The sequence below is a fragment of the Somniosus microcephalus genome, chromosome 15 (genome assembly GCF_052327205.1).
Source record: "Somniosus microcephalus isolate GS21.2 chromosome 15, FLI_Smic_1.0, whole genome shotgun sequence".
Classification (NCBI taxonomy): domain Eukaryota; kingdom Metazoa; phylum Chordata; class Chondrichthyes; order Squaliformes; family Somniosidae; genus Somniosus; species Somniosus microcephalus.
The window spans coordinates 112145964-112171096 of record NC_141001.1 but is presented as its reverse complement, the minus strand read 5'-3'; the positions used below and the strand labels follow the sequence as shown (position 1 = coordinate 112171096).

Sequence of the window (25133 nt, the reverse complement as noted above, 5' to 3'; positions counted from 1 at the left end):
ATATAACTAAAAAAAAATATGGACACTGACGTACGAAAACTACTAGGCACTTGGTCTAAGCGTTAAACAAAGCTTTAATCAACTGTTTTACAACATGGAGGTCTAGTTGTGTCCTTCACTGGTTCCTGTTAAGAATGTCCTGCGCAAGCTGGGCCTGTGCCCGAGCATTTACACTCTCCCTGGACAGTGCCACCCGTAGGCCGCTCAGTATTATTTCATAAGTCTTTCTTTCACGAATGACTGATTCATGTCAGACACTATTGTCTATGTGATGCTATTTTGTTCATTAGTAAATAATGGTTTGGGATTTGCGGTCAGCGGCGAAGCAAAGACGTTTGCCACTGGCCCCGAAGAAAGCTGCCCACAGAGATCCCACGACCTCTGCGGCGATAAGTTTGCCTTTTTTTGATGTGTAAGTGATTTCAGTGCAATATAATGGGGAATCCCTGCTGTGACGTCAACAAGCTGTCTAAGCAACCAATCACATTGCAGAATTCTCACAGCCAGGGAAGCAGGAAATGAGAACCTGCTTTTATCCTGACTTTTTAATAAATGTTGCAGTGAGCAAAACAAAGATTGGGGCTCTCACATGGGATAAGGTAAACCTGAAATAAATACAAACAAACTTTAAAAAAATATAATTTTTTTTAAGTTACTTAAGAATTGTAAATTTTAGCACAATGGAAAAATTTGACACTCTGGTTTTTCAGGGCCGTAACATTTGTTTAGCAGTCAATACGCTGTTAAAACCCCAGTTACAGCTAATGCAACAAGGCCTATCATTTAACGGGGTATTTAACAGCGATATTACCGTGGAAAAGCCCAAGTTTTCGTCAGTTTCACTGATTTCCCTGATTACACTGATTGCCGGCTGTGAGGGGGCGGGGGCCACAGCGCAGCTAGTGTTGGAGCAGTGAATGACTGACCGCAATGTTGGGATTTCCGCCTTTACACGCGGGCTACGTCCTGAAGTTGCGTTCAGTTTCAAAGTGGTAATAACGGCAAACGCTGTCAGTTCGCTGATAATTGCCCACCGCAAATTCTATTTTGCCCATTGTCTGTGTTTCGCTGGCTATCTATATTCAAATTTAAATCGTACAAGGGGCAATCGCACAAAATGCGATCATTAGCTGGCCCCGACACCATCTAAGATGATGAGAATTAAATGAACCTTTGTGGTTTTCTGAAACAGCTGATGTTTGGCAGTTGCAATTTCTATAGGTCCTGTTGAGAGTTCCCTTTTTTACATACAGAGTGACTGCCGTCGACTAACCGCAAGCTGTGCCAAAGCATTCGGTGCATAAATGTTAATTTTCATAAGCCGATAGAAACACCAATTCAACTTTTAATTGTTATTTTCTTCTCCTGGCGCGGCTCAGTTCGGCAGCAGCGATCGCTTTTTCCCCCACTCCCCTCCTCGCCCCCCTCCTTTCTCTCTCACCAATCTGTGGGAAGCCCGACAAGAACAACCAGAAAAAAACCACTGGAACTGCGCGGCACAACTGCTTTATTTCGTCGGCAGCGGTCGCGTCCTTTTAAATATTGGGTGTTAATGTTTATTCTAAGTGTGGTTGCGGTTTCAAACACACTCAACGGTGATTGAATGCAGTTGCGTCAGCCTATTTTTGAATGCTGTTTTCTATCCACATAAAGTAATCAAAAGGCTGACGGAATGTTGGCCTTTACCTCAAGGGGAGCGGGTATACAAAGGGGAGGAAGTGATGCTTCAGTTGTATAGAGCCTTGGTCAGACCCCATCTGGAGGACTACGTTCAGTTCTGGGCAGGAAGGATACGCTGGCCTTGGAGAGGGTGCAGCGCAGATTCACCAGAATTATACCGGGGCTTAGAGGGTTAAATTAAGAGGCCAGGTGGCATAGCCTTGTATTCCCTTGGGTATAGAAGGTTGAGAGGTAATCTGATCGAGGTGCTTAAAATGTTAAAAAGATTCGATGGGGTAGATACAGAGAAACTATTTCCTCTGGTGCACGAATCAAGAACGAGGGGACAATAATCTTAAAATTAGAGCCAGGCCATTTAGGAGGGAAATCAGGAAGCACTTTTTCACACAAAGGATAGTGGAAATCTGGAACTCTCTCCCCCAAAAGGCTGTGGATGGTAGGACAATTTCAAGACTGAGATCTGATTGAATGGTGGAGCAGGCTCGAGGGGCTGAATGGCCTACTCCTGTTCCTATGTTCCTATGCGCTCTTGGGTGGTCAAACTCACCAACTGATCCCTCCGGAGATCTTTCAGAAGAGTCTGCTCCTTTCCGGTTTCATCAAACAGCCTGCGGGCTGCAAAAGGCAGTCCCAACATTGAAGTACACCTGCAGCAAGAAGTCAATCAACTCAATAAATCAACAGAGTATATAGAATGTAAAACTGATTACGTGGCTAACAGGAATGGCCTACTCCTGTCCTCATATTCCTCAACTAAAGTTACACCATTTTGTGCTGAGATCTTTATCATTGACCTCAATGGCCAGAAGTATCACTGACCTCAATGGCCAGAAGTATCATTGACCTCAATGGCCAGAAGTATCACTGACCCACCAATGTGGGAATGCAGGAGTGTTCTTTATTTTGTTGAGTATATTCAAGGCTGAGATCGATAGATTTTTGGACTCTAGGGGAATCGACGGATATGGAGATCGGGTGGGAAAGTGGAGAAGAGGTCGAAGATCAGGAATGATCTTATTGAATAGCGGAGCAGGCTCGAGAGGCCGTATGGTCTACTCCTGCTCCTAATTTTTATGTTCTTATTTCGTATCATTATACTAATATAAGTTGTAGCTTGAAGGAAGCATCTCCAATCATACCTGTGGCTCTATACGTCTCACCTTGTTGTGGAACAAAGCAGTTTAATGATTCGAACCAAACCTCACTGTTATGTTCATTAATAACTAGACATTCTTATTATGAACACAGCTAGCTTTTGCTAGTTACTTTATTGAGCACATGTGGACTTGTACAGCATCTTGTAGAGGCATCCATCTTGACTGTTGCCTTGTGGGTAGCCTCGTGCCTCATGGGTAATGTAGTCTTAATATCTATACAGCTGGGTAGTGTAGTCTTGTATACATACAGCTATATACAGCTCTACGGCTCCACCTAGTGTCCACTATAGAATGACATCACTACATCCCCCTTTCTTTGAGGTTTAACAAAATCAATATCCATCAACTTTCAAGAAAACAATAAAGATAATATCAGTAACACTTTTGTTAGTGCTCTATAAATATAAACATTTTCAAAACAGTCAACACATTTTCAAAGCTTTACATTGTACTCAAAGATTAAGTCTATCAGGCTTTTTTACTTCACGTGTGGATCTTCTCAACACGGGTAAGTCTGATGTGTCTTCATGAGATTGTTCTGGCGGTGAATGACAAGATGCAGTTGCGGCATTGTCATCAATCTGCTCTTGTATAGATCGAGGTCTCCTTGCGATCTTTGCTTGGAGAGGGTTTCAGTGTTTCCTTCACTCTTCATGCCATAACTCTCAATGTAGTCAATGCACTCTCGAAAAACTGCTGGCAGCTGGATCCCATCATACAGCATAGTCCTCTCAGCAGCCTCGGCTAATGGAACACCAAAGATTGGCCTGAGGGAAGAAGGAGTATCCACCGGAACTGCTTCCTGCTCTGGTGCAGGCTTCTTCTTTTTCTTTTTCTCTTTCCACTGCTTAACAACATCTGCTGCAGTTATATCTTTGGACTTTTTCTCCTTGTGTTTTTCCTCTTTGTGCTTTTCTTCCTTTGGCTTCTCTTTGATCTTAAAGTCTTTTTCTTTCTTCTTGGAGAAACTAGGCTTTTTGAAGACATGGATACCCTTTGGCCGTTTCATCCTTGATGGGCTCTCTGCTTCATCACCTGAGTCATCTGGTCTGCTTATGGCACAGTTTATACGGTAGACTCTCTTGACCAGTTCTAAGTTTTCACAAGATTTGTCACCTAATATCGAATCAAGTCTTTCAGCCACAACAGAAAACATGAGATGATGCACTTTGTCTTTGACTGTCACTTTAAGTCTGCATACACCTAAGCTATCTATTTTCTGTCCATTATAGCTCTTCAGTAGTACTGACTTCTTCTGTATTTTGGGCTTTTCTTTCATATTGTTAATGTCACTCATACTGATTAAGTTTGCTTTTGCCCCAGTGTCTAGTTTCAAGGTAACTAATGCTCCATTTACCTGCAGTGGGATCATCCATTTGTCCACTTTTACTGCATTGACTTTATGTTCAGCATTGTCCATTTCTGAGGGCTGCACATTTTCTGTATCTTTTTTGATATCATCACATGACACCATTCCGACAAAAAATGTCTCACTTAAATCAGTGTCCTCAATTACATTAACTCGTTGCCCTTTCTTAGTTTGTACTTCTGAAAAGCATTGTTTGGCAAAGTAATTCTTTCCATTACACTTTGTGCACATTTTTCCAAACGCTGGGCATTGTCTTAACTGGTGTTTGTAACCACAGCGTTTACCATTAAAAATTTCATCCTCCGATTGCTTTTCATTTCTGTTCTGCCCAAGTTTCTTCCCCTTGTAGGACACAGCACCGACAGCAGCATTATCACTCATTACAATCGCATCATTATTGATTTCACTGAAAGTCTTCGCGTGCTTTCGAGCTAGCTCGCTGGCTTGGCATATTTTCACTGCATTTTCCAAATTTAGTTCGGTTTCTCCCAACAGACGTTCCCTGACTTTTTTATCATGAATACCAAACACAATCTGGTCACGAATCATGGATGCTTTGAGCTCAGAGAAATTACATGTCTGTGCTTTCAGTTTCAGATCAGTTATAAAGCTATCAAAAGTCTCATTTTGTTGCTGTGTCCGAGAACAGAAGTTGTATCTTTCATACGTCTCACTCTTTTTGGGAGAGCAATGTGCATCAAATTTTTTTAGCACATCTTCTAATTTTTCTCTGTTCTCCGCTGGATTAAATACAAATGTATTAAATACCTCTATCGCCTGTGGGCCTGCAACCGTAAGCAGCAACGCTATCTTCCTTGCGTCTGGCTTCGTACCGAATCCGATGGCTGCAATGTAGAGCTCGAATTGTTGTTTAAAAATCCGCCAGTTGTAGTCGACATTTCCCTCAAGATTCAAATGCTCTGGTGGCTTCAAATTCTCCATGTCGCTTTTCACAATTTTCAGCAGATCTTCATCACCCTGGTACCATGTTATGTTCATTAATAACTAGACATTCTTATTATGAACACAGCTAGCTTTTGCTAGTTACTTTATTGAGCACATGTGGACTTGTACAGCATATTGTAGAGGCATCCATCTTGACTGTTGCCTTGTGGGTAGCCTCGTGCCTCATGGGTAATGTTGTCTTAATATCTATACAGCTGGGTAGTGTAGTCTTGTATACATACAGCTATATACAGCTCTACGGCTCCACCTAGTGTCCACTATAGAATGACATGCTATTGATCACTACACTCACCTCATCTAGTGTTAATTCGGTTTGCCTTCATTATAATTTGGTCAGGTCATAAGGCGGAACTCATTGTTACTGCCCAGGTCATGTTACCATGCACATAGATACAGGACAGTTTGAGTCAACTTCCATAAAGGTAAGGTGTATAGGCCACCTACAGGCATGACCAGTGAATCTGAGAAGGCATCTATGGCAGACGTGAATTCAAAGCAATGAATATAGGTGATGCTTTAACCCACAGTTCCTTACTCCATCATGGCATGCTACAACATAGGAAGTGCAACTGATGCTAGTTGCTAATAGTATCACTGAAAACAGATCAATCTTTCAAATTACTGGTGAAGGGTGCTGATGCAAAATGACTGCTATCTTTTGCCTACATAACAACAGTCACTAATTCTTAGTCAGCTGGATATCTGACATGCGCAGAAACCCATCACCATGTTTAAGAGATTCCAAAACAAGCTACTGAAAAATGCATACAAGTTTCTGTTCAGACATGATAGAGCACATATTCTTTTGTTTAAATTCATTTATGGGATGTGGGCGTCGCTGGCATGGCCGGCATTTATTGCCCATCCCTAATTGCCCTTGAGAAGGTGGTGGTGAGCCACCTTCTTGAACCGCTGCTGTCCGTGTGGTGAAGGTACTCCCACAGTGCTGTTAGCGAGGGAGTTCCAGGATTTTGACCCAACGACGATGAAGGATCACAATATATTTCTAAGTCAAGATGGTGTGCGGCTTCAAGGGGAACTTGGAGGTGGTGGTGTTCCCATGTGCCTGCTGCCCTTGTCCTTCTAGGTGGAAGAGGTCGCGGGTTTGGGAGGTGCTGCCGAAGAAGCCTTGGCGAGTTGCTGCAGTGCATCTTGTAGATGGTACACACTGCAGCCACGGTATGCCAGTGGTGGAGGGAGCGAATGTTTAAGGTGGTGGATGGGGTGCCAATCAAGCGGGCTGCTTTGTCATAGAGTCAAAGGGGGAGAAATTCGGTTGGTTGCGCCAGCGATTAGCGCCTAAAGAGGCCGAGAAGTGGGGCGTTAGCCAATTTTCGCCCGTGCGCAGTGAACCCAGCGCCTCTTGCTATATTGAGTGGGTTTTAGCGCCGGCGCTAAATCTTAGTGCCTGCTCACGGGCGCAGGCAGATCATGACATCATTTCAGTGTGCAACGCCTTTTTGGCGCCCCGGACCGGAAATTGAGTGGCGCCCGCCTCCGTTCCGCCTGGCGCTAATAGTGACAGCTTGCTGGAACCTTACCAAGTCGCTCTCGGGCTGGAGGAGCATTATTTAAAGGGGACTGGTGTGGTTTAAAAGCGGCAGCCATTTTTGGAGCACAACTTCCTCGAGAGCTACAAAGAGTTGCTGAGCTGCACACTGAGAGCCATTTGACCACTGAGCCAGCGCAGGCAGACGATCTTCAGCCTTCTGACCATCACCTTGCTGTTGGTGAGCCTTGACAACGGGGAACCTTCCTGTGGGCACTTATTATGGGGGCTGCATTGGAGGGGAACGTCCTGCTGCTGAATCATCTGGAAAGGGCACTGAGACGCTGGGAGAGGGGGGCGGGCATGGCCAGACGGAGGAGGGCCAACAGACATCGCCACAGCAGACCTTACGCTGGCAGGGTTTTACGACAGCAGTTTTCCTACATGAACATGCCGGAGGAGCGGTGTGTCAGAAGGCTGCGATTTAGAAAGGAGGTGGTGACTGAGCTGTGCCAGCTGCTTCAGCCAGATCTGCAGCCTCAGATAAGGTGCAGGACATCTCTGTCGGTGGCTGAGAAGATGCCTGCTGGCCTAAACTTCTATGCGAGTGGCTCTTTTCAGGCTGCGCGTCAGAGGCTGATCAGAAGTAGCTTCTAGGCCCCTCTCACGGAATGCTTGCTGCCATTCCAAGAAGAGAAATGTAACCGGTCTGATACCCCCAAGCCTGTGAAGGGCAAGATGCATGTAAATAGCAGGCATGGTCATTGTAAATGAAGAAAGTGTTTCATTACACAAAATGTGGTTCCTTCAAACATGAGAAAGCTATGGCAACAGAAAGCAAAACTAATACATTGACACATAACTGACTCTCACACCCGGGAGACTGTCCAAAACATAAATCACATTCCGACCATCTTCCTTGGCCTTGATTCCACTGCGCCAACCAAAGCATCCAATGCCCCATCAGTGAGGCGTTCCGCCCTCTGCCTCACCCTTTCCATGTCTTGCTAGGCTGGTGCGCCACAGGTAGGCTCCCACCGCTTTGAAGGCCTACAAGGCAGTGAGTGTGTCTGGTGATGCCAATTGACCTGCCACTTTAAGAGCTGGCCGGCGCCAGTGTGTCTCAGGGAAAGTGATTATTGACAGCACCGTCGCTGCGCCCCGCTGCCGCGAAATTGAGTTGGGCCGCCGGGTTAGCGCCTTATGAGTAGCATGCAGCGCCTGATTTAGCGCCTCAATCACCTTTAGGGGCGCTGCAACCCAATATCACGCGAGGTGGCGATAAGTTGCGTCTGGCTATAAACTTTGCGCAGCGCCAATTCTAACGCCCCAAGCAGGGCTATACCCAATTTCTAGACCATAGAGTCATAGAGTTATACAGCACAGAAAGAGGCCCTTCGGCCCATCGTGTCCACGCCAGCCATCAAGCCCTGTCTATTCCAATCCCATTTTCCAGCACTTCATCCATAGCCTTGTATGCTATGGCATTTCAAGTGCTCATCTAAATGGTTCTTGAATGTTGTGAGGGTTCCTGCCTCTACCACCCTTTCAGGCAGTGAGTTCCAGATTCCAACCACCCTCTGGTGAAAAAGTTTTTCCTCAAGTCCCCTCTAAACCTCCTGCCCCTTGTCTTGAAACTATGCCCCCTGGTTATTGATCCCTCTACTAAGGGGAAAAAGTTCCTTTCTATCTACCCTATCTATGCCCTTCATAATTTTGTACACCTCAATCAGGTCCCCCCTCAGCCTTCTCTGCTCTAAAGAAAACAATCCCAGCTTGTCCAGTCTCTCTTCATAGCTGAAGCACTCCAGCCCAGGTAACATCCTGGTGAATCTCCTCTGCACCCTCTCCAATGCAATCACATCCTTCCTATAGTGTGGCGACCAGAACTGCACACAGTATTCCAGCTGTGGCCTAACTAGCGTTTTGTACAGTTCCATCATAACCTCCCTGCTCTTATATTCTATGCCTCGGCTAATGAAGGCAAGTATCCCATATGCCTTTTTAACTATCTTATCTACCTGTCCTGCTGCCTTCAGGGATCTATGTACATGCACACCAAGGTCCATCTGATCCTCTGTCAGTCCTAGGGTCCTACCATTCATTGTTTATTCCCTTGCCTTGTTAGTCCGTCCAAAATGCATCACCTCACACTTTTCAGGGTTAAATTCCATTTGCCACTGTTCTGCCCACCTAACCAACCCATCTATATCATCCTGCAGCCTGAGGCTTCCCACCTCGCTATTTACAACTCCACCAATTTTCGTGTCATCTGCAAACTTACTGATCATACCTCCTACATTCATATCTAAATCATTAATGTACACTACAAACAGCAAAGGACCCAGCACCGATCGCTGCAGTACACCACTGGACACAGGCTTCCAGTCACAAAAACAACCTTCGACCATCACCCTCTGCCTCCTGCCACTAAGCAAATTTTGGATCCAATGTGCCAAATTGCCCTGGATCCCATGGGCTCTTACCTTCTTGACCAGTCTCCCATGCGGGACTTTGTCAAAAGCCTTACTGAAGTCCATGTAGACTACATCAACTGCACTACCCTCATCCACGCACCTACTCAGCCCTCGAAAAAATCAATTTGGTTAGGCATGATCTCCCCCTGACAAAGCCATGCTGACTATCCTTGATTAATCCTTGCCTTTCCAAGTGGAGACTAATTCTGTCCCTCTGAATTTTTTCCAATAATTTCCCTACCACTGATGTTAGGCTCACTGGCCTGTATTTTTCCTGGTTTATCCCTGCTACCCTTCTTGAATAATGGTACTACGTTAGCTGTCCTCCAGTCCTCTGGCACCTCCCCTGTGGCCAGAGAGGTTCTGAAAATTTGTGTCAGAGCCCCTGCAATCTCCTCCCTTGCCTCACACAGCAGCCTGGGATACATCTCATCTGGGCCTAGGGATTTATCCACTTTTAAGCCCGCTAGTACCTCCTCCCTCTCAATATTAATTTGTTCAATTATATCACAATTCCCCTGCCTAATTTCTATGCCTACATCGTCCTTACCCAGTGAACACAAATGCAAAATATTCATTTAAAACCTCACCTACATCTTCCGGCTCTACACACAGATTGCAACCTTGGTCCCTAATCAGCCATACTCTTTCCCTGGTTATCCTCTTGCCCTTAGTATACTTATAAAACACCTTGAGATTTTCCTTTATTTTGCCCGCCACTGTTTTTTCATGCCCCCTCTTCGCTCTCCTAATTTCTTTTTTAAGTACCCCCCTGCACTTTCTATACTCCTCTGGGGCTTCCACTGTTTTTAGTCCTTTGTATCTGCCAAAAGCCTCCCTTTTTTTCCTAATCCATTCTTGTATATCTCTTGACATCCAGGGTTCCCTGGACTTGTTGGTCCCTTGACCGTTACGGGAACATGTTGGCGTTGTACTCTCTCAATTTCCTTTCTGAAAGACTCCCACTGCTCTGATGTGGATTTTCCTACAAGTAGCTGATTCCAGTCCACTTTGGACAGATCCTGCCTTATCATATTACAATTGGCCTTCCCCCAATTTAGAACCTTTATTTCCGGTCCATCTTTGTTCTTTTCCATGACTACCTTAAATCTCACCAAATTATGGTCACTGTCACCAAAATGCTCTCCTACTGACACTTCTACCACTTGCCCGGCTACATTCCCTAGAATTAGGTCCAGTACCGCCCCCTCTCTTGTAGGACTTTCTACATGCTGGCTCAAAAAGCTCTCCTGGATGCACTTTAAGAATTCCGCACCCTCTAAGCCTTTCACACTCTATCCCAGTTAATATTGGGGAAATTGAAATCACCTACTATTATTACCCTATTATTTCTACACTTCTCTGAGATTTGCCGACATATCTGTTCCTCTATCTCCCCCTAACTGTTTGGGGGCCTATAGTACACTCCCAGCAAAGTGCTTGCCCCCTTTTTGTTTTTAAGTTCTACCCATATGGCCTCATTAGAGGAACCTGCTAAGATATCACCCCTCCTTACAGCAGTAATTGACTCCTGGATGGTGTCGAGCTTCTTGAGTGTTGTTGGAGCTGCACTCATCCAGGCAAGTGGAGAGTATTCCATCACACTCCTTACTTGTGCCTTGTAGATGGTGGAAAGGCTTTGGGGAGTCAGGAGGTGAGACCCTCTTAGCGCCCCCCTCACCCCATAAGGACACGCCCCACTTACTTAAGTCTAAAGATAAGGCTTAGTAATCCCCAAGTGTACTCGGGGCTATTGCTGGAGTTTAACTTGCTAAAATCACATAGCCTACCAACGCAGAGCACTTGCAACCTTCCTGTAGGTTATCTGGTGCAATGTGTGAAGAATCTCTGTCCACACTGACTCATCTGCTGCTTTGGGTCCCATTATTAAACCAGGCTGACCGGTTAATCATCAGCAGTGAAGTAATGCAGAGGTGCCTGGCTCTGGTATCAGATCCCCAGGTTTACCACAGAGGGTTGTGTTGTGTATGTACCTTTAAGGGAATAACTGGTCTCAGACTGCAGTACCGGCAGTGACCACCCCTGTATAAAAGGCCCTAGCAGGCTTCTGTAGTTTTCAGTTTCCAGGTTGTCTCCATTCAGTAAAGACTTGTTATAATCAACTCCTGCAGTCTGTGTCTCAATTATACACGGACATAATACTGGCGACGAGTAAGAAATAAACTTACCTGCAACTCGGCAGCACCTCAGACAACGTTATTGAAAGTCGAAGCCAGAAGAAAGAAAAAAACCCAAAATACTCCAAAGTAACTCGAGAAACGGGCGTCGACCGTGGGCAACCGCCCTCCAAATCATCGAATTGAAAAGTGCAGGGGAGACTGTCGAGAGCTTGGCTTGATTCTCCAGTCTGTGGTTTCCCAGCTAATCGGGCTGGTGGCAGGTAGTGCACTGATCCTTCCTGGGCTGCGGCGGGCTAGAGCTCGATCGGGTGGCTCTGCAACGGGGCCGGGCAGCGAGTCGGGAAGCAAAGAGAGAGAGAGAGGGTGGAGCACACAGGGCGCGGCCGGTGCTTCGAAGCCGGGCAGCGTTCGGACCTAAGAAGAGGGAGGGAAGTGTCCCAGAGGGTCCACTATACGACGGGAACGGTTCTTCAATTAACGGAGCAAATATTGAAGCGCGATAGAAAAATAAAAATACCGTGGAGAGCGGCGTTGGCAGCAGCGATCGGGGAGGCGTGAAGACCATAGGGCGTCGCCATTACAGGATAGTAAAATAAATATAATCGCCAGCAACAGCATTGGCAGCTGCGGCAGCGGCGGGAAAGCGCAGGAGGCGCCATCTTAACTCGGCGGGGAAGAAGGAAAAGCGCGGGAGGCGCCATTTTGACCCATCGGGAACGAAGGCAAAGCGCGGGAGGCGCCATCTTAGATTTTCAAGATGCCAAAGACTGGCGATATCACTGCCTTCGATAATGCAATAGAAGACTGGACCACGTATGTGGAAAGAGTCGAGGTATATTGCGAGGCAAACGAAATAGCCGATGAGAAAAAGGCATCGGTATTGCTAAATTTATTGGGCGCAAGAACGTACGGCCTATTGCGGGACCTGATTACTCCAGCCAAACCGAAGGCGAAGAGTTTTAACGAAATTGTTGCTATCCTATAGGAACACCTAAATCCTACACCGCTGCTGATAGCAGAAAGATTTAAATTCCACAGGAGAAATCAGCATAAAAATGAGAGCAATGCTGATTACCGTACGGAACTACGCAAGCTATCAAAGCACTGCCAGTTCGGAGCAGGACTGGCAGATACCTTACGGGACAAATTTGTCTGTGGGCTCCTGAGTGAAGGAACCCAGAAGAGGTTACTCTCAGAGAAAGAGCTGACGCTAGATAAGGCTTTCAGCGTGGCAGTATCGTACGAAGCAGCAGCAAGGGGAGCTGCGGAAATACAACAAAAGCCACAGGAATACGGCACCCACGAAATGACACGGGGATTTGCAAAATGTTATCGCTACGGCAGAACAACCCATGACCAGAAGGACTGCTGGTCCAAGGACAAAATATGCAGGCAATGCGGAAAGATGGGACACATTGCACGAGTTTGCAGGTCTGGGAAGAAGACCAATGACAACAAAAAGGCAACTAAGGAACCGTACAGGAAAGTACAAAAGATGACGGACAGTAGTTCCGAAGACCAGATGAGTGATAGTGAATCCGGGAACAAGAGACTGAGCTGTCTCAAACTTCACAACGTAATCGCAAAAGAGGATCACCGAACCATTTGGGTCACCCTCATGATAGCAGGGTCCCAAGTCAAAATGGAATTGGATACAGGATCAGCTCTAACCGTCATGAATCGACGAGACTACGAGCGGCTATTCTCACACATACCCTTGAGAGAGACATCCATTGTCTTGAGGACATATATGGGGCAAAAAGTATGCCCCAGAGGAAAAATAAGGGTGCCTGTCGAACACAACGGCAAGAAAATGCGGAAATTGTACCTCTACATTCTGCAAGATGGTGGACCACCATTATTGGGACGTGAATGGATCAGAAAGATAAGTTTAGACTGGCACTCCATTCAGGCACTGACGGTGGCTGGTAAAAAGGATGACGACGTCACTCCTGGACGATTGTCAACAATCTTAGCTGACGCCAAAGAGGTATTTCAACAAGAACCGGGCACTCTTAAAGGCGTAACCGCCTTGATAAAAATAGAGGAGAATGCAATTCCCAAGTTTTTCAAAGCAAGACTGGTACCATATGCAATTCGCCCAGCCGTCGAGGCAGAGCTGGACAATCTGGAGAATGCAGGCGTGTTATCTAAGGTAGACTGGAGCGAGTGGGCGACACCCATCGTTCCTGTCATGAAGAAAACGTTAAACAATAAGTCTGAGGAGCCAAGGAAGGTTCGCATCTGTGGGGACTTCAAGGTGACGGTGAACCCAGTCCTTCACACAGTACAATATCCTCTTCCAAAGATAGAAGATATCTTCGCCTCACTATCTGGAGGGAAGCGTTTTACAAAAATTGACCTGGCACAAGCATATTTGCAGATGGAGGTTGAAGAATCCTCTAGGAAGTATCTCACGATAGACACTCACAAAGGTCTTTACCAGTATAATCGACTGGTATTCGGAGTAGCATCAGCTCCGGCGATATGGCAAAGAGCGATGGAACAAGTCCTGCAAGGGATTCTGGGGACTCAGTGTTACTTGGACGACATCCTAGTGACAGGTGAAGATGACAGTGAACACCTTGCCAACCTAGAACAGGTGCTCACTAGACTGCGTGAACATGGGCTACGAGCCAATCGCCCCAAGTGCGAGTTTTTAAGAAACAGATATTGTATTGTGGCCACGTGATTGATGAAGAGGGGTTGCATAAGTCCCCTGACAAAATTGAAGCGGTAGTTAAGGCTCCAGCGCCTGAAAATGTGTCGCAACTGAGGTCATTCCTCGGATTGGTGAATTACTACCATAAGTTTTTGCCGAATTTGTCCACAATTCTGCATCCACTGAACGCCCTACTGTGAACGGGAGTAGCATGGAAATGGAGCGATGAATGTAAGCGGGCCTTTCGGAAGAGTAAGGACCTAATCACTTCAAGAGAAGTACTGGCTCACTACAACCCATCACTACCGATAAGACTGGCATGTGATGCGTCTCCCTACGGCATTGGGGCGGTACTGTCACATAAATTCCTTGATGGTTCAGAGAGGCCGATAGATTTTGCGTCATGCTCGTTAACTTTAGCCGAGTGTAACTGCGCCCAGATTGGCAGAGAGGCCCTCAGCCTGGTGTGGGGGGTGAAGAAGTTCAATCACTACCTGCACGGTCAGAAATTTACCCTACTAACTGATCATCAACCTCTCGTCTCCATTTTCAACCCTCAGAAGGGCGTATCGATAATGACGGCACAACGGCTACAGAGGTGGTCCCTTTTCCTAGGGGCACACCAATATGACATAGAGTACAAAGGAACTAAACAGCATGGGAATGCTGATGGATTGTCGCGCCTACCGTTGCCGACGGTGGAAGAAGAACTGGCAGTGGATCCAGTGGAGTTATTTCACTCGACTATAGTCGAATGTCTCCCTGTGACGAATGCAAACATAGAAAAGGAAACACGAAATGACCCGACACTCTCCTGGGTCTATGATTTAACGGTGAAGGGATGGCCAGCACATGGCGAACCACTGCTGCCAGCATTCTCGCCGAGAAGAGAACAGCTGTCAGTGTGCAGAGGAACCTTGATGTGTGGATCCAGAGTAGTAATTCCACCCAAATTGAAGGATAGAGTGCTCAATGAGCTTCATGAGGGTCATCTGGGAGGGGTAAAAATGAAGAACTTAGCCAGAGCGTTTGTGTGGTGGCCGGGAATCGATAGAGAAATCGAAGAGATGACCAAGAGCTGTACAGGATGCCAGAAGGTCCAAAACGCCCCACCACAAGCAGCTCTACATCCATGGGAGTGGCCCTCATCTCCATGGCAAAGGGTGCACATTGATTTTGCTGGTCCCTTTATGGACTCGATGTTTTTAATTGCGGTGGATGCACATTCAAAGTGGCCAGAGGTAATAAAAATGTCCTCAACCACCACGGAATAAACTATCACAGTCTTACAAACCATATTCGCCAGTAATGGGCTGCCTGAACAGATTTGTTCTGACAATGGACCACAGTTTGTGTCTGAAGAGTTCCGGAGGTTCTTAAAGAACAATGGTGTTAAGCATTACACATCCGGCCCATATCATCCAGCCACTAATGGATTGGCCGAGAGGTTTGTTCAAACATTCAAGAAGGCTATCAAGGCAATGTGTAATGAAGATATACCCCTACAACACAAGGTGGATAACTTCTTGTTTGCCTACCGGAATGCGACACATGCGGTTACCAACCAAACTCCAGCCATGATGTTCTTCAATCGAAGACTATGATGTTGCTTGGATTTGGTTAAGCCAAACGTCAGAAGAGATGTGGAGAACAGGCAGTTTCAGAATATGAATGAAAGGCCGACCAGGAGTTTTAAGATAGGTCAACCAGTTTTGGCCCGGGACTACCGCACAGAGAAATGGCAGCCAGGAACGATCTGTACACGGCAAGGACCTCTAATGTATACCATGGACGTTGGAGAGAGCATTGTAAGACGCCATGCTGACCAGATTCTAGAGTCACTGGAAAACATCAACTCCACACCACGATCTGATACACCTGGCAATGAAACCGAAGTACCAATTGGATCTACCGCAGAATCGGTGATATTGGAAGCAGACAAACCAAACAACGACACTGATCCCGACTCAACCTTGCCAGAAGAACCTGATATCCCAAAGAGGCGTTATCCAGACAGAATCAGGAAGCCTCCTCAAAGACTGAACTTATAATTGCTTAACTTCAACCAATGTATCTAGCAACCGTAATTGTAATTGTAATTAGTTATTATTTAGTTGTTAAATGAATGTTATGTACTGTTTATCTAAAAGGGGAGGAATTGTTGTGTATGTACCTTTAAGGGAATAACTGGTCTCAGACTGCAGTACCGGCAGTGACCACCCCTGTATAAAAGGCCCTAGCAGGCTTCTGTAGTTTTCAGTTTCCAGGTTGTCTCCATTCAGTAAAGACTTGTTATAATCAACTCCTGCAGTCCGTGTCTCAATTATACATGGACATAATAGGTTGAATTTGCTTATTTAATTCCATCAATTGGACCGCCAAACTTGGAGCTACTCAATACCAAAGAGACTACAATCCCCTCCCCCTCTGTCCCTCCCAAGGAGGAAAGTGACCAGTTGGTCCTGAGACAACTGGCAAGCACAGATTTGAGCCCTCGTCAGGAGCTCCTCATGAGCAGCATGGTGAATAGCACAGTTTACACAGGAACAGGAGTAGGCCATTCAGCCCCTCGAGGCTGCTCCGCCATTCAGTTAGATCATGGCTGAACAGTACCTCAATTCCATTTACCAGCCTTGGTTCCATATCCCTTAATATCCTTACCCAACAACAATCTATCAATCTCAGGGGACAGAATTTGAGATTTCCACTACCCTTTGTGTGGAAAAGGTGCTTCCAGATTTCCCTCCTAAATGGGCCAAATCTAAGTTTATTATGTCCCCTTGTTCTTGATTCCCCATCAGAAGAAATTGTTTCTCTGTATCTACCCTATCGAATCCGTTTAACATTTTAAACACCTCGATTAGATCACCCCTCAATCTTCTATACTCAAGGGCATACAAGCCTATTCGATGCAACCTGCCCTCATAATTGAACCCTTTAAGCCCCGGTATCATTCAGATGTATAAGTGCATCCCCCCTGATTACAGCATGGACACACGTCCTACCCTACTAAACAGTTCTCTAACCAGTATTGGCGTCAGGAATGTTGTGTATGTAATATGTGTGCTACTTTGAACCTATGGACAGGACTGCACTACTTGTAGGGCGTAGTGATACGCAGTACCACTCCTGGCCATGGGGTATAAATAGTACTGTGGGTACTGATCTCCCCTCAGTTCCCGCCTGTGGGCATGAAGTAAAGACCTACGTGCAGTCCCTACCTCCAACCAGTAAAGACCTGTTTGAGTTATACGTTTAAGTCTTTGTGTTAATTGTTCAATACAATACACATACTTAACACTGGCGACGAGTCGGTTCGAACCCTGCGGCAGTTATTCCACGGCGGCTTCGTCCAAAGACAGGACGTTGAAGAGAGGTTTCAATCCTCAACACCCCACTCAAAACTGAAGGGCAGCAGAAATCCTGACAGCTTCCAGCGACTGGAAGCGACAGGCATTAGGACCCTGAAGCCTCCATAACCTCGTGGGTAAGCCAGAGCCCGGGAGGGAGCGAGCAAGAGCCGCGCGAGCGGGTGAGCCAGAGGCCGGGAGCCGCTTCAAGTGCAAGGCACAGCGCGGGCCAGCGATCGGGACCAAAGATAAGGGCCGCACTCGGGCGATCGCGGCGAAGATAAGGGCCGCACTCGGGGGCTGAAGGGAGACGTCGGCGGGGGACGGGTGAAGACCGCCAAGCGCGGGAAAACCACCATTTTGTGGGCGGAGGACGACGGCAAGAGCGGGAAGCCGCCATCTTTGATAACAAGTAAAGAAAAGAAAATCTGAGAAATTGCAAATCTACAATGCCTAAACACGGGAATATTAGCACCTTTGATAGTGACCTCGAAGATTGGGCCATATATGTTGAAAGAGTAAAAAATTATTGTAAGGCCAATAAAATTCGTGACCAAGATAAAGCTCCAACATTATTAAATTTAATGGGTGCGAAGACATACGGGCAATTGAAACACCTGTTATCACCAGATGAACCGGCGGATAAGACGTTCGATGAGATTGTTACTGTCCTGAAAGATCATCTAAACCCCACGCCGCTGATGCTAGCGGAACGATTTAAATTTTATGACAGAAGGCAGCTACAGCATGAAAGCAATGCTGAATATTTGCTGGAATTGCGTAAATTAGCGAAATATTGCCAGTTTGGAACGGGACTGACAGATGCACTACGAGACAAATTTGTGTGTGGTTTATTTAAACAGGATACACAAAAGCGACTGCTCGAGGAGAATGAGCTGATGCTTGAGAAGGCGGTCACTATGGCAGCAGCACACGAAGCCGCAGCGAGAGGCACGGCAGTAATGCAGCTACGGTCACCGGAGCTCAGTGCACACAAATTGGGTGTGAGTTCTGGCAAATGTTATCGTTGTGGAAAGACAACGCATGATCAGAACCAGTGTTGGTTTAAAAACCAAGAATGTAGAACTTGTGGTAGGCTTGGACATATAGCTAGAGTATGCAGGTCAGGGAAGAAGACCAGCAACAAGAAGTCACCGCAAGGAAAATACGCAAAGGTACACAAGGTGACCGAACAGGAGTCCGATTCAGACGCTAGCAGTAATGAACTGGCTAGCTTAAGCTGTAATGAACTGGCTAGCTTAAGAGTACTCAACGCTGGTAAGGGTGCAGACCTCCAGACAATTTGGGTCACTCTTCAGATAGAAGGAGTCCAAGTAAAACTGGAATTGGACACTGGATCGGCATTGACGGTCATAAATAAGAAAGATTACGGAAAGTTATTCCAACATATTCCCCTACAGGATACGGGGATTATATTGAAAACATACACGGGGCAAAGAGTGTACCCCATCGGGAAAATAGGGGCGAAGACAGTCAAATAATGGACTTATATGTGATATCTGAAGGAGGTCCTCCACTACTAGGACGGGAGTGGATTAGGAAAATGAATATGGACTGGCATTTCCTACAAACAATAACGAGTGAGAACTCGGTGAAGATAGTCGGCCCAGACTCTGGAACGGATGATGGTAAGCCCAACTCAGGTGCAAAAGACAAAGTTTCAGCACAGAATTCCACTGAGCAACAACAACATAGTTTAACTGTGGATTCTGAGTCTGGCAAGTCTACTGATGTGCCCATTTCTGAGGGACACCGGGCTCGAACTCAACTCCATTTCAAACTACAACAGCAATTAGAACAAATGCTTCGCCGTTTTGAGCAAGAGTTGAATGCAACGAAAGAGTTCTTTGATATAGAGTTGGAGAATCTGGAAAGACAACAGAAACAGCTGATGGAGAAAATGGAGCAGGAGCACACAAAACGTCTGATGTCAGAGGAGTTAACGGTCAGCCAACTCCTGCATATGCTGAAGGACAGGACTCTGAAATGGGAAAAACTTGAACACGAACTTCAATATTCAAACGAAAGGGGTTCGGAGCTCTCAAAGGTTATTGGAAGAGCTGAGGTGGCAACACAGACTGAGATGACTGCAACAGAGCAGCCCTTGGATGCCAAAAGTACGCTGACTCACGTCAACGTAGAACAACAGACCGCTGAAACAGCTGCTCCGGTAGAGGGATTGAATAGTCCGATCAATCAATCTCCAAAAGAAGTTGAAGTAGTAAAATCTCAAATGAGGTCATTAGTAAACGACTTGCTGAAAGCCCAGAAAAAGCTGGATGAAGAGGTACGCATGAAGAAGTCTCTTCAGGAAAGATGTCTGGACTTGGAACAAAAGCTGGCTAACGCCCAGCTGGGTATGGAGGAAATAGAAGACCCTCTCGCTGGCCTAGATCAGGACGACACCGAATATTACTATGTCCTGTCCTGCCCAACTTGTAACTTCGACTCCCACCATACAGAAATCATGGAGGAGCACCGAAAGTCTACGGAACATCGGGAGAAGGTGGCTCTACTACGGAAAAAGGAGGAAGAGAAGGAGGAACTGCGCATGCAGCTGGCAGCTGACAGTGGAGCCCAGAGAGTCTCCAAGAAGCAGAAAAGGAAAAGTCGAAACAGAAGATGACCCATCTGAACCATTATTACCTCTACCAGATCACACACATGGTCCCTCCGAACGGAGCCAATTCAGTTCGGAAGTTCAAACTGTTAAATCCATGGAAGGACTATTGAATGAGTCACTCCAGCAACGTGAACCGACTACACCACAGAGATTGAATCTGTGAACTGTTTTCCGCAGAGACTGAATCTGTGATCTGTTTTGACATGAAGTTATCTATGTATCTATGTTATTCTGTTATGTAAACCTGAAGTTATATATGTATATAGGTTATTACGTTATGTTAAATGGGGAGATGACTGTAAAGCTAAGAAGGGAGGAATGTTGTGTATGTAATATGTGTGCTACTTTGAACCTATGGACAGGACTGCACTACTTGTAGGGCGTAGTGATACGCAGTACCACTCCTGGCCATGGGGTATAAATAGTACTGTGGGTACTGATCTCCCCTCAGTTCCCGCCTGTGGGCATGAAGTAAAGACCTACGTGCAGTCCCTACCTCCAACCAGTAAAGACCTGTTTGAGTTATACGTTTAAGTCTTTGTGTTAATTGTTCAATACAATACACATACTTAACAAGGAACATTGTGCTGGGAATACTGATTTGCCAGAAGAACAAAATTAAAATTTTACATAATGACGTCTTGCCATCCTGAAATGTCCTCAGGACCCCAAAGGTCTATAGACCCACCCGCAGTTGCTTGACAAGTGTGATCCTTTTAGCCTCAGAACTGCTTCTTTCTAATCATTGTCCAATCTAAATTAACAAGAGCAGAACCTTGTCAGTCCTGTCATGGTGAAACAATAGCATGGTGTCTGCATTCCAATCATCTTTTAACCATTACACATAAATACTATGGCAACAAGAGCAGGTCAGAGGCGAGTGTCTCACCTCCTGACTCCCCAAAGCCTTTCCACCATCTACAAGGCACAAGTCAGGAGTGTGATGGAATACTCTCCACTTGCCTGGATGAGTGCAGCTCCAACAACACTCAAGAAGCTCGACACCATCCAGAACAAAGCAGCCCGCTTGATCGGCACCCCATCCACCACATTAAACATTCACTCCCTCCACCACTGGCGTACCATGGCTGGAAGATACAAGATACACTGCAGCAACTCGCCAAGGCTTCTTCGGCAGCACCTCCCAAACCCGCGACCTCTTCCACCTAGAAGGACAAGGGCAGCAGGCGCATGGGAACACCACCACCTCCAAGTTCCCCACCAAGTCACACACCATCCTGACTGTTAAGTCTGTGTGTTATAGTGATAATTACTACACAGACTACAAGAGTAAATTCAACAGGTCTTTACTGGTTGGAGGTAGGGACTATACTGAATACAATATTACTACACAGTGCTTATATACTGGTGTGGTCACCACCGGTATTACGTATACAGCAGCCAGAGAAAGTAGTACATCTCTTAAGGTGGAACAGGCTTAAGTTCTCTTAAGGTGGAACAGGTTACATACACCACAATCCTCCCTTTTTAGCTTAACAGTCATATCCCCATTTAACATAACATAATAACATATATACATATATAACTTCAGGTATAACAGTTCAAAGGTTCAGTCTCTCAGGAGGCTTTCTGATGCGGCTTGGATAACGCCTCTCAGTAGTCTCTGATTCTTGTTGTTGAGGTGCCTCCTCTATTTGGTTTCCAATGTATTGGGTGTCATCATCATCAAGTACATTCCCTGCCGAGGTAGATGCTTCATGTTCATTAACGTCTTCCACAGTTGTCTCTGTCACAACCATGGGTTCGACCCTTGCTCTCGACTCTACCAGTTGATCCGCATGACGCCTTATCACATTATGACCAATATCTACTGTGTACATCAGAGGTCCTTGTCTGGCCCGAATTGTTCCGGACTGCCATTTTTCGTTTCCATAGCCCCTTGCCAACACTGGTTGTCCTACGTCGAAAGTTCGAGTGGTCTTGTTGTTAATATGCCGAAACTGTTTGTTTTCCACTTCCCTCCGCACATTTGGTTTTAACAAGTCCAACTTGGACCGCAACCTCCTGTTATAAAACATCATGGCAGGACTTTGGTTAGTCACTGCATGATCGGCGTTTCGATATGACATCAGGAACTTGTCGATCTTGTGTTGCAGCGGAATCTGATCATCGTTCATGGCCTTAATTGCCTTTTTGAATGTCTGGACAAATCTTTCAGCCAACCCGTTTGTCGCCAGATGATATGGGGCAGAGGTATAATGTTTTACTCCATTCTTCTTTAAGAATTGTCGGAATTCTTCCGATACAAACTGTGGTCCGTTGTCCGAACAGATCTGTTCTGGCAATCCGTTCCTTGCGAATATTGTTCTTAACACCGCAATTGTCTTTTCTGAAGTAGTGATATTCATCTTGATGACTTCTGGCCATTTGGAATGTGCGTCCACCGCGATTAGGAACATGGAGTCCATGAATGGACCAGCAAAGTCAATGTGTACGCGTTGCCATGGGGCTGAAAGCCATTCCCATGGGTGTAGCGGTGCTATCGGAGGTGCATTTTGCACTTTTTGGCACCCAGCGCAGCTTTTCGTTAACTCCTCAATCTGTTGGTCAATACCCGGCCACCATACATAAGCCCTAGCAAGACTTTTCATTTTAACTCCCCCCAGATGACCTTCATGCAGTTCGTTTAAAACTCTTTCCCTTAACTTGGGAGGAATAATCACTCTTGTCCCGTACATCAAGGTACCATGGCAGACGGACAGCTGGTCTCGCCTTGCCGAAAATGCCGGTAATAGAGGATCACCCCGTGTTGGCCATCCTTTCACTGTCACCTCGTAGACTCTGGACAGTGTCGGGTCATTCCTGGTTTCTCTTTCAATACTTGCATTGGTGACTGGTAAACACTCGATGATGGTCGAATGAAATAACTCAACAGGGTCAACTTTCGTCGTGTCTTCTTCTTCAGGTAGTGGCAGGCGCGACAGCCCATCAGCATTGCCATGCTGTTTCGTACCTTTGAATTCTATTTGATATTGATGTGCCCCTAGGAAAAGAGACCATCTCTAGAGACGCTGCGCTATCATCACCGAAACACCCTTCTTAGGGTTAAAAATGGATACCAACGGTTGATGGTCTGTCAGAAGTGTGAATTTTTGGCCCTGCAGGTAATGATTAAACTTCTTCACTCCCCTTACAAGGCTAAGAGCCTCCCTATCGATCTGCGCATAGTTGCGCTCAGCGGAGGTCAATGATCTGGATGCAAACGCGACTGGCCTTTCCGTGCCATTTGGCAACTTGTGTGAGAGTACTGCCCCAATACCATATGGAGAAGCATCACAAGCCAGCCGAATAGGCAGTGTCGGGTTGAAGTGAGCCAACACTTCCTCTGAGGTGATCAATTCTTTGCTTTTGCGAAATGCCTTCTTACAGTTTTCGCCCCATTCCCATGGTACCCCTTTCTGTAAAAGAGCGTTTAACGGGTGCAGTACCATGGATAGATTTGGCAGAAATTTATGGTAATAGTTAATTAATCCTAGAAACGACCTCAACTGAGAGACATTCTCCGGAGCGGGAGCCTTTACAACTGCCTCAATCTTGTCAGGAGACTTATGAAGCCCCTCCCGGTCAATGACGTGGCCACAGTACGAGATCCGCTTCTGGAAGAACTCACATTTCTGCCGATTTACTCCAAGTCCATACTCTTTCAGTCTGTTGAGCACCAGTTCCAAGTTTGCGAGATGTTGTTCATCACCATCACCTGTGATCAGAATATCATCCAGGTAACATTGTGTGCCTGGAATTCCCTGTAATACCTGCTCCATGGCCCTCTGCCAAATTGCTGGAGCCGATGCCACTCCAAAAACCAGCCTATTGTACCGGTACAACCCTCGATGCGTGTTGATCGTGAGGTATTGGCGTGACTCTTCCTCAACCTCCATCTGCAAGTACGCCTGCGCCAGGTCTATCTTGGTGAAGTGTTTCCCGCCAGACAATGAAGCGAAAATATCCTCAATCCGTGGAAGTGGATACTGCACCGTGTGAAGCACCGGATTAACGGTGGTTTTGAAATCTCCACAGATGCGAACCTTCCCTGGATCTCCTGGCTTGTTGCTCGCAGGACGTTTCATAACGGGAACAATGGGCGTAGCCCACTCACTCCAATCTACCTTAGACAGTACACCTGAACGTTCTAGTGCTTCCAGTTCCGCTTCAACAGTCGGTCGTATTGCATAGGGTACCGGTCTGGCTTTAAAAAATTTTGGTTGTGCATGTTCATCAATCTTGATGTTTGCTGTAATTCCTCTCAGTGTTCCCAGTCCCTGCTGGAACACCTCTTTAGCATCATCCAATATTCTGGACAATCGTTTAGGTTTGACATCTGTTTCCCCGGAATCTACCGTTAGTGCCTTCAAGGAGTGCCAGTCCATATTCATTTTCCTAATCCACTCCCGTCCTAGTAGTGGTGGACCTCCTTCAGGTAGCACATATAAGTCCATTACTTGGCTTTCTTCGCCCTTGTGGACCACTTCTACCTCTATCTTTCCAATGGGGTACACTCTTTGCCCCGTGTATGTTTTCAATATAATCTCCGTATCCTGTAGGGGAATATGTTGGAATAACCTTCTGTAATCTTTCTTATTCATGACCGTCAATGCCGATCCAGTGTCCAATTCCATTTTTACTTGGACTCCTGCTATCTGAAGAGTGACCCAAATTGTCTGGAGATCTGCATCCTTACCAACGTTGTGTACTCTTAAGCTATCCAGTTCATTACTGCTAGCATCTGAATCTGACTTCTGTTCGGTCAAACTGTTCTTTGTCACCTTGTGTACCTTTGCGTATTTTCCTTGCGGTGACTTTTTGTTGCTGGTCTTCTTTCCTGACCGGCATACTTTAGCTATGTGGCCAAGCCTGCCACACGTTCTGCATTCTTGGTTTTTAAACCAACACTGGTTCTGATCGTGCGTTGTCTTTCCACAACGATAACATTTGACAGAACTCAAACCCAATTTGTTTGTACCGAGTTCCGGTGACCGTAGCTGCATTACTGCCGTGCCTCTCGCTGCGGCTTCGTGTGCTGTTGCCATAGTGACCGCCTTCTCAAGCGTCAGCTCATTCTCCTCGAGCAGTCGCTTTTGTGTATCCTGTTTAAATAAACCACACACAAATTTATCTCGTAGTGCCTCTGTCAGTCCTGTTCCAAACTGGCAATATTTTGCTAGCTTACGTAATTCCAT

At 46.2% G+C, this 25133-nt stretch overlaps 1 protein-coding gene across 1 annotated transcript in view; it reads right to left on the bottom strand.

Moving 5' to 3' along the window:
• LOC147107159 (doublecortin domain-containing protein 1-like) overlaps positions 1 to 25133 on the bottom strand; it is a 731408-nt gene that overhangs the window by 173291 nt on the left and 532984 nt on the right. Inside the window, exon 22 of the mRNA XM_086008298.1 lies at positions 2228 to 2327. Within this exon, the coding sequence (XP_085864424.1) occupies positions 2228 to 2327 (100 nt within the window). The remainder of the gene's footprint in view (positions 1 to 2227; positions 2328 to 25133) is intronic.